The sequence below is a fragment of the Gigantopelta aegis genome, chromosome 5, assembly GCF_016097555.1.
Source record: "Gigantopelta aegis isolate Gae_Host chromosome 5, Gae_host_genome, whole genome shotgun sequence".
Taxonomy (NCBI): Eukaryota; Metazoa; Mollusca; class Gastropoda; order Neomphalida; family Peltospiridae; genus Gigantopelta; species Gigantopelta aegis.
The window spans coordinates 19929262-19946256 of NC_054703.1; the positions used below are offsets into that span (position 1 = coordinate 19929262).

Consider the following 16995-nt stretch of genomic DNA (forward strand, 5'->3'; position numbering starts at 1 on the left):
TTTCTGAATGCAATACGATGGCATGAATTGGCATCCATGTTCAGCGCTGGAATTAAGATCCATAATGCTATTTTACTTTATTCCTTAGTCGCATTATTGTCTAGTGTGAATGGCAGGTACTTGGGTCCGGGTTGAGTTTCACCCTCGAGTACCCGAGTCCAATATTTTACTTTATTTCTTAGTCTCATTATTGTCTAGTGTAAATGTCAGGTACTTGGGTCCGGGTTGAGTTTGACCCTCGAGTACTCGAGTCCAATATTTTACTTTATTTCTTAGTCTCATTATTGTCTAGTGTAAATGTCAGGTACTTGGGTCCGGGTTGAGTTTGACCCTCGAGTACTCGAGTCCAATATTTTACTTTATTTCTTAGTCTCATTATTGTCTAGTGTAAATGTCAGGTACTTGGATCCAGGTTGAGTTTGACCCTCGAGTACTCGAGTCCAATATTTTACTTTATTTCTTAGTCTCATTATTGTCTAGTGTAAATGTCAGGTACTTGGGCCCAGGTTGAGTTTGACCCTCGAGTACTCGAGTCCAATATTTTACTTTATTTCTTAGTCTCATTATTGTCTAGTGTAAATGTCAGGTACTTGGGTCCAGGTTGAGTTTGACCCTAGAGTACTCAAGTCCAATATTTTGAACTCGTGGAGGCCCTAGTGAGTGACTACATTATAGCATTATAAACTATTGATGATTATGTTTGTTGTAAATATTTATTTAATGTTTGATTTAATGCTCTGTATTCCACCTGCAAAATAACATAATATATATTTTTAAATCAATGCGCTGTGGTAGCAGTATTTCATTTCAACTTATTTTTGTGTTTATGTCCAATTAAGGTTCAAGCAGGCTGTTCTGGGCTGTCTGTCCAGAAGAGTGGGTTAGTTGTTAATTGTTAGTGGTTAGTGAGAGAGAAGAGGGTGTAGTGGTCTTACACCTACCCACTGAATCGCTAAAACTCACTCTGGTTGGAAGCTGGTACCGAGCTATGAACCCTGTACCTACCAGCCATATGTACGATGGCTTAACCACGACGCCACCGAGGCCATTTGTAGCAGTAAAACGTGTTCCATACTCATAAAGGGAGATAACTGTGGGAGGAATCGGTGAACAAGGTCTATTAGTTGGAAAATAAAGTCAAGTTTGGATTGTTGTGAATAAAGAGACTTACCAAACCTTCAGAAGAGAGAGACACCACAAAAACTTTAGAATAGAGAATCATCACAAAACCTTTAGAATAGAGAATCATCACAAAACCTTTAGAATAGAGGAATCACAAAACCTTTAAAATATAGGGATCACAAAACCTTTAGAATAGAGCAATTACAAAACCTTTAGAATAGAGGAATCACAAAACCTTTAGAAGACTACCACAGCATCATCAGAGTAACAGACCTTTGGAAAATAGGGTCATGTGACAAAAATGATCGGATAATAGACTTTTGGGGCAGAGACTTATTGAAACCTTTGGATTAACGAATGCTAGGAATGGAAGACTTGTAAAGATATTTTTGTCTGACTTAGAAATAAATATCAGGAATAGAGGGATTTGATTATTGTTTTGGATGGGTTTGTAGGGATATGCTTATGGGTTTGTAGGGATATGCTTATGGGTTTGTAGATCTGGGGCCTAATTCACAAATCTCTCTTAGGCTCTGCTAGACAACAAAGCATCCTCTTTGTAAGTATTTTTGCATTGCGCTGCGATATCGCAAAGTTGCGAGAGTTGAGTGAATTAGGCCCCTGTTTTTGTATTTAATGGTTCCACACCACAGTTACTAGTAGTTTTAGTTTTCAAATAGTATGAAGATGCAACTTTAGAGGTGATTTTTCCCTATTGCGTTTTTCAGCAGTAGCGAGCCTGATGATCCAAACGAGTCTCCGGAAACGAAACACGAACGGGAGAAACTGCGGCGCCAGGCCAACAATGCTAGAGAAAGGTATGTTAACTAACTATGTAATCAGTGTATTTTGTAGTAAACTGCGGCGCCAGGCCAACAATGCTAGAGAAAGGTATGTTAGCTAACTATGTAATCGGTGTATTTTGTAGTAAACATGATAGAATATCAATCTGTTTTATACTGTTGGTTTCAGAAGCAGAACATAGTCCAGTAGTAAAGCACTCGCTTGATGCACAGTCGGTTTGGGATTGATCCCTGTCAGTGGGCCCATTGGGCTATTTCTTGTTTCAGCCAGTGCATGACAACTGATATAGCAAAGGTCGTGGTATGTGCTATCTTGTCTGGAAAAATAAATGTAGCAGGTTTCCTCTATGATATCCAATAGCCGATGATTAATAAGTCAATGTGCTCTAGTGGTATCATTAAACAAATGTAACTTGTTTTTTATACTCAGGTAGAAATGTGATGAAGGCCAGGCATATTGTCTTGGTACCTTAAGGAAACTTGTGATTGATATTTACATCTATATATTTATATGTAACATAGCTCTTACGGGGTTTAGTGGACACATTTCCTTTACATAGCTAGCAGGCCTGTAGTAACGATATTTGAGCTGCACTGCAAACGTTTTACTTTACTATAAACATGATTCCTAGCCCCTAGGTATAGTCCTTCCTACCGGCGTCATGGTTAGGCCATCGGTCTACAGGTGGATAGGTACTGGGTTTCGGATCCCAGTCGAGGCATGGGATTTTTAATCCATATACCGACTCCAAACCCTGAGTGAATGCTCCGCAAGGCTCAGTGGGTAGGTGTAAACCACTTGCACCAACTAGTGATCCATAACTGGTTCAACAAAGGCCATGGTTTGTGCTATCCTGCCTGTGGGAAGCGCAAATAAAAGATCCCTTGCTGCCTGTTGTAAAAGAGTAGCTTATGTGGTGACAGCGGCTTTCCTCTAAAAACAGTGTTAGAATGACCATATGTTTGACGTCCAATAACCGATAATAAGATAAAAAATCAATGTGCTCTAGTGGCGTTGTTAAATAAAAAAAATAAAAAAAATGAATAGTCCTTCCCACTAGGAAACCTTTCGTACTACAGTATGTATTACATGTTAGTTATTTCAGAGCCGATTGGTTTCTAAATTGCACATAAAAATAGTGCTTTTTTGTTTTTTCCAAAACACTTCTTTTTTTTTCTTCATACATTTGATCAAACTGAAATTATTTACAAAAAAATCATTTATATTGGACGATGGGACGGACTATAGATTGGGCAGTTCCTATTGGTCTGATAGTTAGTGTTGGAATCCAAGATATTATTCTAGGTTTCTTAGACCATTGTCCAAGTTCTTGTTTTTCCCATTCCAACCAGTCCTCCATTACTGGTATATCAAATACGGTGGTATATGTTGTCCTGTCCATGTGTGTGGGAAAGTGCATAGAAAGGAGCCTTTGCTGCTAGTAGACAAATGTAGCGGGTATTCTCTCTGAAAACGTGTCACAATGACCAAATGTTTGACATCCAATAGGTGATGAGTAATAAACCAGTTTGCTCTAGTGGTGTTGTTAAACAAAGCAGACTATAAGTTTGAGATTTTACCAGATCTTAAAGGGACATTCCCGAGTTTGCTGCATTGTAAGATGTTTCCGACTAATAAAATATTTCTACGATTAAACTTACATATTAAATATATTTTCTTGTTTAGAATATCAGTGTCTGTTTATTCAATGTTTTTCTGGTCGTCTTAATATTTGTAAGAAGCCCAAAGTGGATTTTGTCTTCAAATAATTTCGTACGTACGAAAAAATATGTTTTGAGAAATAAAATGAAATTTAACCTAGTACAAATATTAGAACGATCAGAAACACGTTTAATATACAGCCACTAATATTTTATGCAGAAAAATATAATTGATATGTAATTACAGTCGTTAAAAAGTCTCTGTTAGTCGATAATATCTTTAAAATTGCAGCAAACTCAGGAATGTCCCTTTAAGCTTAAACTTGTTGACTGGGTTGCTTAAAGTTAAAGTTTGTTTTGTTTAACAACACAACTAGGGAGCATTGATTTATTAATCATCGGCTATTAAATGTCAAACATTTGGTAATTTTGACATAGTCTTAGAGAGAGAAACCCACTACATCTTTGCATTAGAAGCAAGGGATTTTCTATATGCTCCATTCCACAGACAGGATAGTACATACCACAGACTTTGATATATCAATCGTGGTGCACTGGCGGGTTGCTTCAACTTCCAAATAATGAAGTTTGACTGCATTAGGAAAGTTAATATTGTTGGCTATATATAACATAACACAAACACTGCAGATACCTGTAAAATGTGGTTTTATCGTGGACAGTGAGCACTCAACCAAAGGTTTGAAGAACATAAACCATTGGTCCAAGTTCCAGATGTCTATAGATCTATACATGTATAGATGTAAACACTTGGTACAACATATACCATTGGTCCAAGTTCCAGATGTCTATTGATATATACATGTATAGATGTAAACACTTGGTACAACATATACCATTGGTCCAAGTTCCATATATCTATAGATATATACATGTATAGATGAAAACATTTGGTACAACATATACCATTGGTCCAAGTTCCATATATCTATAGATATATACATGTATAGATGGAAACACTTGGTACAACATATACCATTGGTCCAAGTTCCAGATGTCTATAGATATATACATGTATAGATGGAAACACTTGGTACAACATATACCATTGGTCCAAGTTCCATATATCTATAGATATATACATGTATAGATGTAAACATTTGGTACATTTCATGTGCTTCTGTCATTGGAAGCTAGATTAAAATATTAATCAATGTTTCTCAAACATATAAAAACTTTTTGTCCAAGTTCGATATTTTACCATGCATAATTCTTAAATACATGTGTATATTTGGCAAAATGTTGTTTTTTTGGTCATACATTCATGTTTGAATATGTGGTAAAATTATGTATAAATTTTGCACACCAATGTTTCTGTCATACATACATGTATACATTTGGCAATATGTTTCTATCATCAAGACGTCTATATATTTGGCAAATTAATATTTTTGTTTTAAATACATGTATATATGTGGCAAATTGATATGTTGTCTTAAATACATGTATATATTTGGCAAATTTGATATATTTATAAAACATACATGTATATATTTGGCAAATTTGATATATTTATAAAATGTACATGTATATATTTGGCAAATTTGTGTTTATAGAACATACATGTATATATTTGGCAAATTTGATATATTTATAAAACATACATGTATATATTTGGCAAATTTGATATATTTATAAAACATACATGTATATATATGGCAAATTTGATGTGTTTATAAAACATACATGTATATATTTGGCAAATTTGTTGTGTTTATAAAACATACATGTATATATTTGGCAAATTTGATATATTTATAAAACATACATGTATATATATGGCAAATTTTATGTGTTTATAAAACATACATGTATATATTTGGCAAATTTGTTGTGTTTATAAAACATACATGTGCCATATAGCAAACACAGGGATGCTGTAGAACTCTTTTTTCTGTTTTTTTTTCCTGTCGCAATCAGAATCCGCGTTCGAGATATAAACCAAGGTTTCCGAGAACTTGGACAGATGGTCATGCTTCACTGCGGCTCCAGCCAGCCACTGACCAAACTGATGATAATCCAACAGGCCGTCAATTTGATCACCTCGTTAGAGCAGCAAGTTAGAGGTCAGTTGAGTAGAGTTATCACCCCTGTTTTTGTTTTCTCTCGTTGTGCAGAGTGCGGGTGCGGGACATTAATGAGGCGTTTAAGGAGCTGGGCCAGATGGTAACCATTCACTGCGGGTCGAGTCAGCCGCTGACTAAACTTATGGTTTTACAGCAGGCCGTAAACGTCATCACGTCCTTAGAACAGCAAGTTCGAGGTCAGTCCTACGAATTGTTTGAAAGAGAGAGAGAGAGAGAGAAAAGTTCCGGTAGATCTGTCATGCTTGGAAAAACCCACAGAAAAATAGATCTAGATCTAGATCTTGAAAAAAACCCCACCTAAACGTCGTCATGTCCTTAGAACAGCAAGTTTGAGGTCAGTCCTACGAAATGTTTGAAAGAGAGAGACAAAAGTAGATCTTTCATGCTTCGATAAACCCCACAGAAAAATAGATCTTTCATGCTTGAAAAAACCCACAAAAAACCCCACAAAAATAAATCTAGCTTTCATACTTGAAAAAAAAAACCCATAAACGTCATCACATGCTTAGAACAGCAAGTTTGAGGTCAGTCCTACAAATTGTTTGAAAGAAAAAGAGAGAAAAAACCCACAGAAAAATAGGTCTTTCATGCTTGAAGAAACACACAGAAAAATAGAGCTTTCATGCTTGGGGGAATTTTTTTTAAATGTCAAATCCTTAGAACAGCAAGTTCGAGGTTAGTCCTACAAATTGTTTGAGAGAGAGAGAGAGATTGAGATTGAGATTGAGATTGAGAGATTTTTCATGCTTGAAAAAAACACACACAGAAAAATAGATCTGGCTTTCATGCTTGGGGAAAAAAGAAAACGTAAACGTCATTACATTCTTAGAACAGCAAGCTATGAATTGTTTGAAAGACAGAGAGAAAGGTAGATCTTTCTTGCTTCGAAACCCCACAGAAAAATAGATTTTTCATGCTTGGGAAATAAAAAGTAAACGTCACCATGTCCTTAGAACAGCAAGTTTGAGGTCAGTGCTTTGAATTGTTTGAAAAAAAGGAGAGAAGAATGGATCTTTCATGCTTGAAAAAAAATAAACACAGAAAAATAGATCTAGCTTTCATACTTCTGTCGCTAATAAAGCTGGTCTGACCCACGGCACTAAGTAATAATGACCGCCGGTGGTAGGGGAGCATAGCACAAATGCCTCTTAACAATGCCAGAAGTAAGTACTGAACACTCTCCTGATGGGCAATGACAGGTGTGTGGCACGGATAGCCATAAGAGACAAACATCTGTTGCTGTTGGGAGAGACAAGGACTGGGATGTGTAGGTGGATAGCGAAAGAAGTTGAAATATAAGAGGAATTGCCAGATCGGGAAGAAATGAGATGGAATTCAAAGGAGTAAAATGAAAGGGGCTGTGGGATAAAAAATAAATAAAAACAAGTTTGAGGTCAGACCTGTGAGTATAGGTACGACTTACTAAAGTTAGTTTTAAATCATGTCCTTAAAACAGTAACTTTGAAGTTATTCCCACAAGTAGCTATCACATGCTAAACTTAGTCTTGTAACATGCCGGAAACGTCATCATATCCTTGGAATAAAAGGTCAGTCTTTCTAAATTTATGGCTTTACAAAAAGTAAAAAATGTCACCAAGTTGTTTGAAAAAATGCTGAACAAAATATGTGATGGTTGAAATACAAACAATGACACCATGTTCATCTCATCAGCCCTTGGAGTTTGAAATCAAAGCAGCTATATTCTAAACAGTAAATTTAAGGTCATTTCTTCCATTTTTTTGAAAATGCAGAAACATTTATCTATGATCAATGCTTGAAATTAAAATAAGTCTTGTAATTTTTATTGAATGAATAAATGTTTAAGGACACTCCAGCACAAAAATACACATTGGCTATTGGGTGTCACAAATGGTTGTAATTTGTATTATGCTGCAAACAAGTCTGTAAACTTTACTAATAAATAAATGTGCTCAAGTGGTGTCGTTAAACAAAACTAACTCTAGACTTCAGTTCTGATACTGAAAATGAAACATTTAAGTCTTACAAAAAAAATATTTAGCAATCAGTGTGTAGAATATCAAATTCAGGGTCAATCTTTATACATTCCATAATACTGGAAACAATTTATTCCAGCCAGTGCACCACGACTGTTATATCAAAGGCTGTGGTATGTGCTATCCTGTCTATTATTGGTGCATAAAAAAGATCCCTTGCTACTAATGTAGCAGGTTTCTCTAAGACTATATGTCAAAATTATAAAATGTGTGACATGCAATAACAAATGATTAACAAATCAATCTGATCTAGTGGTGTCGTTAAACAAAACAAGCTTTAACTTTATCCAATCTATTGATGTTTGTTTTTTTGTTTTCAGAACGGAATCTGAACCCAAAGGCTGCGTGCTTAAAGCGGAGAGAGGAGGAGAAGGGTGAAGACATGCCGGGTCGTCTCCCTGGCGACGACATCACCCAACAAGCAGCCTTGGCAGGTAAGGTACGATCCCTATTTGCTTCATCCCCGTCGCATTAGGAATGTGGGCTCGAAACACGAAGCAATGCTTGGTAAAGGGAAACACATATTTTCTTCTGAAATTACTTTTGTAATTCTTCGTAATGTTGTTAGTATAAATCAGTTTCCATTTTCCATATTTTATATGTCGTACAAATCCGTATTCCGGATACAAGTCCAGTTTTTAGCATTTATGAATAAAGTTTCGGAATGGCGAGGTTTGTATTTTAAATATATTAATATTAATTAACCACCATAGATATTATTATAACTCTTATATTATGTTTACAGAATAATGAGAGTAGTGAAAAATGTAAAGCAATATTATAATGAATAAAAGTTATTATTATATTATTAATCATTTCATTGGGTCGTCAAAATAAAAGTGTTCAAAAAGTAAGACCCGTTAAAAAACCCAAATTGCCATAAAGTGTATAGACTGAAAAGACAATTTAATTATGTGGCAATCATCTGATTAGAATAATAATAATGTTTGCATTCTTACCAGTGAAATTTATGCAAACAATACTACAACATTATCCACCAAACAAAAAAAGGTAATGAAAATTACTGTTAAAAGGTCATGGAAAATCAGTGATACGTTGTAAATGACCTGCATCACACACATCATGGAAAATCAGTGATACGTTGTAAATGACCTGCATCACACACATCATGGAAAATCAGTGATACGTTGTAAATGACCTGCATCACACACATCATGGAAAATCAGTGATACGTTGTAAATGACCTGCATCACACACATCATGGAAAATCAGTGATACGTTGTAAATGACCTGCATCACACACATCATGGAAAATCAGTGATACGTTGTAAATGACCTGCATCACACACATCACAGCTGGGCAAGTATGATCAAATCCCATATTTGCCCATGGGTTCTTGTGAGAATTTTAACTTCTGTTGAGTCACCTCAGAAAAACTCAATCACTTCATAAGGAGTGTTTCTCAAAAAAAACAAAAAAAAAACAACTTTTTTCTATTAATGCTTTTAGTGAAAAAAAAAAGTGTTGATTTCTGATGCATTTTCAACTATTAATTTGTGGTTTTTAGAAGGTAAATTGAGATTAGTTCTATTAAAAATGTAATTTAAAACTGTATGAAATTAAGATAGGCTTAAAAACAATTTCTAGATTATGTATAATCAAAGCTTAGAATTGAGTATTTAGTAATGTAAATATTATGGCATATGAATATTTAAAAGTAACAATGAATATTTATTAATCAAATATTTGAATATTCAGATGAAAATATGTTTTCAGCATGTTTTGGGAATTTATTTTAAAAATGTTAGGAGGTTTATTTGTGCATGGGTTGCAGTTGGTGATTTTTGTCCTTCACAATCCGTTTGTTTTTTCCTTTTTGTTTTTTATTATTTTGTTTTTAAGTTACTTTAGATATGTACATCAGTTACACTTGCTATAGGACCCCGTGAACTTTGACATCTGCAGATGAAGTGCATGCCCTGGATAGTGTAATTGAATTAGAAATTTATTTTTTATTTTGAAATAGGAATTTCATTCAGTTACTTTTTAAATGTTAAATTTAGTTATATCCATATTATGTTGTGTGTTACATTTTTGATTGGTTACTATTTACATAACGTAATCATTGATTGGAACAACTGGAAAAATCCTGCTTTTAATGTTACATTAAATGTGATTGGTTGCTATTTATACAACATGGTCACTGATTGGTGTTGTCAATGGTATGAGAGGAAAACACAGTTTGAGGTATCTCATTTCAGATTCACTTCACAAAATGATGCATTCGTTATCTTCGTTAGCCGAACCTGAAGAATATTCGCAAGCGTAAGTTTAACATTAAACCAATGAAATATTGTATTTTATGTACCAAATATTTATTATCTGACAAGCCAGATCAGTGGAAAAAAACAGGGACAAGTGTACAAGTGTATATTTCAATGAATTCAAAAGTTTCCATAGTAATGTCAAAATTTACATTTAAATGTTTAGTAATCACTACCATGATACATTTTATTATATTTTCTTTTATTTGTTATGTGTTTTCTGACTATTTCCCCTTCCCACCTGTCTTGTTGGCATGCTATGGGTCAAAGTATCGTTTACGGAGCAGGTGTCTGGTGGTGGAAACTTGGTTTTTAAAGAGGCATTATCACATTTGACATGTATGATTGTTTTAAAGCGTATTTCAGGTATATGTGTAATTAAAATAAATTAAAATGTTAATAAACAACCTGTTACAAAATTGTAATTACCATACTGTTATTATTGAAATAGCTTTGATCTGTGGATTATTCTAGCTTAAAAAAATTATTATCTATTATTTAAATCAGTCTGGTGAATACATTTGATTAAAAGATTTATTGAACTTGATAAAAAGGGTATTGGTTGATATTTCAGTAATTATTATTCAATTTCTGTACATTTCTCTTAGTAATATTCAGTTAGCTCTGATAGTCAATAAGCAGACATACAATTAATTTGATCCTACTGTAGGAATTTCATTTCAATCTATTTTCGCACTTATATCAAATTCAACCACGCTGTCCTGGGCACACCCCTCAGCTATCTGGGCTTTCTGTGTCCAGGGCCCCATTTCATGAAGCAATCTTAGCCCTAAGATTACCTGAGGCGCATAGCTACCCTATGCACTTAAGTTGATCTTAGGGCTAAGATTGCTTCGTGGAATGGGGCCCAGGACAGTGAGTTAGTCATTAGTGAGAGAGAAGAGGGTGTAATGGTACTTACACCTACCCATTGAGTCATTAAAACTCGCTCTGGGTGGGAGCCGGTACCGGGCTGCGAACCCTGCACCTACCAGCTGAACCACAAAACCACCAAGGCCAGTCCTGCAGGAATTAAAACATTTTGGAAGGATATTAATTGATAAAGAAACTTAATTCTGTATGAATTTATATATTTCCTAAGGCTAAGTTTAATGTGTACAACTACGGAAGGATATTCATTGATAAGGGGACATAACTCTGTATGATTTAAAACCTTTTCTCAGACCAATATGTCCGGAAAGGTGTTTATTGATCATGGTGTAAAACTGAATGCTAAGGGTTGATCTAGTGTTTGTTTCCTGCATAATCATATAGGAAATAATAACATGGTACAACTGGTAAGTATGAATAGTAAAGAAAATTATTAACAAATTATCAAAATAATTGAATTATGGCATCGAGCTGAAGTTTGTTTACTTTAACGACACCATTGGAAACCATTGACTAATTAATCATAAGCTTTTGAATGTCAAACATTTGGCATTTCTGACAATGTCTCAGAAAAAACCTGCTGCATTTACTCACAGGACAGCACATACCATGACCGTTGATATACTAGTCATGGACCACTCTTTGGGATGGGAAGGGGAGGGATGTAGTCCAGTGGTAAAGCGCTCGTTTGATGCACGGTTGGTGTGGGATCGATCCCCGTCGGTGGGCCCATTGGGCTATCTCGTTCCATCCAGTGTACCACGACTGGTATATCAAAGGCTGTGGCATGTGCTATCCTGTCTATGAGATGATGCAAATAAAAGATCCCTTGCTAGTAATGGAAAATTGTAGCGTGTTTCCTATCTTAAGACAATGTCAAAATTACCAAATGTTTGACATCCAATAGCCAATGATTAATAAATCAATGTGCTCTAGTGGTGTCGTTGAATAAAACAAACTTTAATGCCAGAAACCACACACTGACTTTAAGCTGAAGAGGAACCAGCAAGCAGTGTATATTTCAAGTCATACAAGTTGTGTTGCCGTGCCTTTAACAAGTGCTGTAAGTCGTACAGGTTGTGTGACCATACCTTTAATAAGTGTTGTATTTTAAATATGGTTGTGTTTTGTTTTCGTTTCAGATAAAGGTGCACTAACTATGAGAGCTGTTTTACCTTCTGATCCTTACGCCACAGCCATGGTTGACCCTACAATTGCAGACAGTGAATATTTTCAGTCTCATGGGACTTACCCTGCCGTAAATCCTCAGGTATACGGTCAGGAATCCTACCATGCAGAGAGGTATATCAGGGGAGGCTACCCTTCTAGTGTTAATGGCAGGGGGGACAATTCTGACCGGCATATCGTTGAGGAAAAATCTGAATATTACGTCAAGGGAAATAATTCTTTGGATGTGAACGAACGACACGATGCTAGCGACGTTTATGCAAGGGGGGACAACTCCTCTGTGGTAAGGGAAGACAACTCTAGTGCATTAACCGTGGATCTGAACAAACAGCAACACGAAACTAGTGATGTTTATGCAAGGGAGAGTAACTCTATTGCAAAGGAAGACAACTCTGTTGCAAGGGGGGATAACTCTAATGCATTCACTGGTGCGGGTCTCGGCCAGCAGGTTGTGTGTGACAGAGTCCAAGAGACCGAGCCCGCCACAACTGGTGCTTCCCCAAGACAAAGTGCTGGCCCCTCAACAGTTCAAGAAAATGTGTGTGATCGCATGTCACAGACAAATGTATTGGCGGGCGAAAACGGACAGTAACCATATACGTAGACTGTGTACAGAATAAACAAAAAACAAGAGATATAGTTAGAATGCCTAACCCATGACACTACATGAAGAAAACACTGTCAGTACATTGTTATATTTTTTGTACAGATTAATTAATATTGCCTCCTTTTGTGGCAAGTGTGGCGAAATCTCGACGAGAATGCCTTTGTTTTTGTTTATTGTTAAAATGTTTAGCTGAGATTTTTTTTTCTTGAAAAAACAATTGCCATCAATTTCTGTCCAAGGACATCAATATACTATCAGTGGCTGTAGGAGATGGCCAGTGGTCCAAGGTACATTGTCATTGGCTACTTAGAGAATTGTTGGCCATGACTGCACTTTTGATGGCCATGGGTACACTGTCTGTGACCATGGTTACACTGTTGGTGGCCATGACAGCACTGTCAGCAGCCATTGTTGCACAGTCAATAGCCATGGTTACACTGTTGGTGGCCATGACAGCACTGTCAGCAGCCATTGTTGCACAGTCAATAGCCATGGTTACACTGTTGGTGGCCATGACAGCACTGTCAGCAGCCATTGTTGCACAGTCATTAGCCATGGATACACTGTCAGTAGCCATGGTTACACTGTCAGTAGCCATGGTAACACTGTCAGTAGCCATGGTTACACTGACGGTTTCGACACTTAGATTGGACTTGTTTTCATTGTGGGTTTTATTTTTTATTATTACAATATCTTCATTTAGCAGCATTTATGCAACAGGTATGTGCAACCAGTAACATTTTATTTGTAATCATGTGTAGTATGGAGATATGCATAACTTTGTTCACAGCATCTTCACGGCATCTTCGTATGGTTGTTAACCCTTGCATCTGCAGCTTTCTGCACAAGAATTCCCAGTCAGTCCATATGAACTTATCACAGGTCAGCTATGGTGGTGAAAGTGTCAATGTTGAAGGAATCTGGACTTAAGTTAAAACTTGTAAAAATCCTGAAAGAAAACAAATTGATTCTAAAAGAAAAGGATCTGATTCTCAAAGAGACAAATTTGATTGATGAAGAGATGAATTGATTCTCGAAGATAAAATGAACTGATTCTCAAAGAAAAGGATTAAATTTTTCAAGAGAAATTTCAGTTGTCGGGAGAAATAAACATTTTCAAAGAAGAACATTGTATTATAAATCAAAGACAAAAAAAAAAAAAAAAAAAATCGAAAATGTGGGGAAATTCTCTATTTAAATGACTACCAAGAACAAGTCTTATTTTGAAACAAGTGCATTAATTTGTTCATTCATTTATTCATTTATTCATTTATTGATTCATTCATTCGTTCGTTCATTCATACATTAATTTCTTCATTAATTCATTAATCGCCTGTATATGTTCATTGGTCATTGCCATATATATGCATAATTAGTGGGATATTTTTAAAACTTTGGTCACAAGATTTGGCCATTTTGCTAAATTGTGATTTGTTCCTGATTTGTAGGACTTCTCTCTTTTAGTATTATTATTGTTTCTCCTTTTGGCTGGTCAAGGACTGAACACTTTTAGCATTTTAACCTTCAGTGCTGAATTTTTATTTTAATGAGTTTCTACATTTTAAAATTAAAAAGACTAATATATAATACATACATACATTTACATATAATCTTTTATTTTACTAATGTATCTTCTGGTTGAAAAGAGGGAAGGGAAGGGAAGCTATCAATTTGTTCTTATCCACGAAGTGTTCAGGAATTTCCATCCTGGACATGAGTTACGGTTCGCAGAGATAAATCATTAAAATATAGCCTCATAAAAATCATAATCTTGTTTAACATTTATGAAAGGAGAAAACATTGCATTTAAAATTAATTTATCCTGCAATCAATAAGTACACTGGCATGATATAATGAGTGGATATATCTATATTTTCGGCAATAAAATAAATATTGGTCACGTGACTTGTTTACTTCAGATTACATTTTTAATTATAAAAGTTTTGTATCATGATAAAGATAAAAATTTGAGTTTAAAAACACATTTTTCATGTGACAAAATATAGCTAGCATCTTATAAAAAATGACATAAAAAAATATTGCATGACATCATACTGCAAAACACTCCAGTCTAATGGTCCACAGTTTTCATAGCAAGATTGGGAATAAATATGATATTGCAACTATTCAGGCTTTAGGCTTATAAAACTTTTAGAGTCTAGACTCGAGTGAGCCAGTAATGTTATGACAACATGATACAAATTGTATGTGTGTGACATCATTAGAGATTGAGTCTGGACTCTTAAAAAGTTTATAAGCACGGGGCCCTGGTAGGATTGCATGATGAATAAAATAACCAGCTACAGTCTTATGATATTGGTTTTATCCTACTCGGGTGAATACAATAACCAGCTACAGTCTTATGATATTGGTTTTATCCTACTCGGGTGAATACAATAACCAGCTACAGTCTTATGATATTGGTTTTATCCTACTCTGGTGAATACAATAACCAGCTACAGTCTTATGATATTGGTTTTATCCTACTCGGGTGAATACAATAACCAGCTAGTCTTATGATATTGGTTTTATCCTACTCGGGTGAATACAATAACCAGCTACAGTCTTATGATATTGGTTTTATCCTACTCGGGTGAATACAATAACCAGCTACAGTCTTATGATATTGGTTTTATCCTACTCGGGTGAATACAATAACCAGCTACAGTCTGTAAAACATTTTGGGATGAATTTACAAAGCCTGTTTTGCATGTAAATACAGGGCTTCTAGATCATGGTAGCCCCACTCCCGTATTTAGTGATATTCAATGTTGGGCTAGTAAATAACTACAATTGCCATGCCCCAATTGCCATGTCTGTTTTGTAAATATGAATATACTAACCCCACTCGAACCCCATATGTTAGTCTTTATAAGCTCTATCTCCCTCTTTAGGTGACATATCTGATCATTACTATTATTTAGTAAAATTGTATTAACTTAAAGTAAAGTAGGGCTAGTGAATTTTTAATCGTGGCTAGTAAATTTTTAAAATTACTGATCCCATGGCTAGTGGATTTAAAAACAGTTCTAGAAGCCCTGTTAACTACATACATTTACTATCCCTGTTAACTACATACATTTACTATCCCTGTTAACTACATACATTTACTATCCCTGTTAACTACATACATTTACTATCCCTGTTAACTACATACATTTACTATCCCTGTTACTATCCCTGTTAACTACATACATTTACTATCCCTGTTAACTACATACATTTACTATCCCTGTTAACTACATACATTTACTATCCCTGTTAACTACATACATTTACTATGCTTAAACACCTGCATTTTAAAAAAAGGCTGCATAAAAAAGGCTTCATAAATTTGACCCATTGAGACTAAGGCATTACTAACAACATTTATTTGTACCGGTGCACAAGAAATCCATTGAAAATGGGTCATATCTCATTTGCATACCCCGAACTTCACTCATTTACATCATTTTTATTGTTTAAAAACAGTTACTTAAATTTTTAAAGTTTATTTGATGACTTACAGCAGGGCTTACCTTTGTTTTATTTAAATTTACTGTTATAAGGTTTAGTTTCACCTTTTAATCGTTATGTAGGTAACAAAAAATATTTTTAAATTGTGATGTGATACATTTGAAAATAGATAGTATCATTTCCAAAAATATTTACATACAGAACACAAAGCAAGAATAAAATCAACTAGAACAGCATATTTCTAACCTGTTGTTGATGTAATCAGAGTATGGGGTGAAAGTTGCTGGATAGGTCATATCATGTCAGGTCAGGTTGGGTCAGGTCAGGTGCAAGCATTTTATGTGCACATTCAGAGCAAGCTGTTGTAATGCACACCTGTCATGGGTGCAAGTGTCGTGGACAGATCTGCAATTAATGGTTCTAATAGGTGCTATGTTAATGCCATTGCACTGGACTTTTATAAACCATCTATGGGTTGTTGGTTGATTTTATTGTTGATTTACGTGCTGTATGTATATATATATATATGTGTGTGTGTGTGTGTGTGTGTGTATATATATATATATATATATATATATATATATATATATATATATATATAAAATATACATACACAAATATTCTTTTGCTGGTCTAAAAGGTGTGAAATTAAATACAATAACTTAATTTGAAGAACTTCATAATTTTGATGTGTGTATATCCAATTCCTGTGAAGTCATATTCAACAGCTGGGAATGTTGATATGCAAAATTGGCCAATGATAAATTCAGTATGATGTTAATTTTAAGACTATTTAACACAAGTGCTATTTTACAGACACCGGTGACATACACCAAATTAGGGGGTGGGTAGAGAATGTT

At 35.1% G+C, this 16995-nt stretch overlaps 2 protein-coding genes across 8 annotated transcripts in view; one reads left to right on the top strand and one right to left on the bottom strand.

Moving 5' to 3' along the window:
* Positions 1-15670, top strand: part of LOC121373365 (transcription factor 12-like) — a 162176-nt gene extending 146506 nt beyond the window's left edge. For 3 of the 7 annotated variants that reach the window (XM_041499965.1, XM_041499969.1, XM_041499968.1), the window contains 4 exons: positions 1851-1940; positions 5526-5671; positions 8028-8141; positions 12027-15670. In XM_041499965.1, coding sequence (XP_041355899.1) covers positions 1851-1940; positions 5526-5671; positions 8028-8141; positions 12027-12664 — 988 coding nt within the window. In that variant the 3' untranslated portion in view covers positions 12665-15670. Of the gene's footprint in view, positions 1-1850; positions 1941-5525; positions 5672-5722; positions 5869-8027; positions 8147-9930; positions 9995-12026 lie in introns of all 7 variants that reach the window. The other 4 variants (XM_041499971.1, XM_041499970.1, XM_041499966.1 and 1 more) reach the window with 4 other exon arrangements.
* On the bottom strand, positions 12975-13298 carry LOC121372995. The gene has a single exon (XM_041499435.1). The coding sequence runs from the start codon at positions 13296-13298 to the stop codon at positions 12975-12977; it is 324 nt and encodes a 107-aa protein (XP_041355369.1).
* Positions 15671-16995: the final 1325 nt, after the last annotated feature.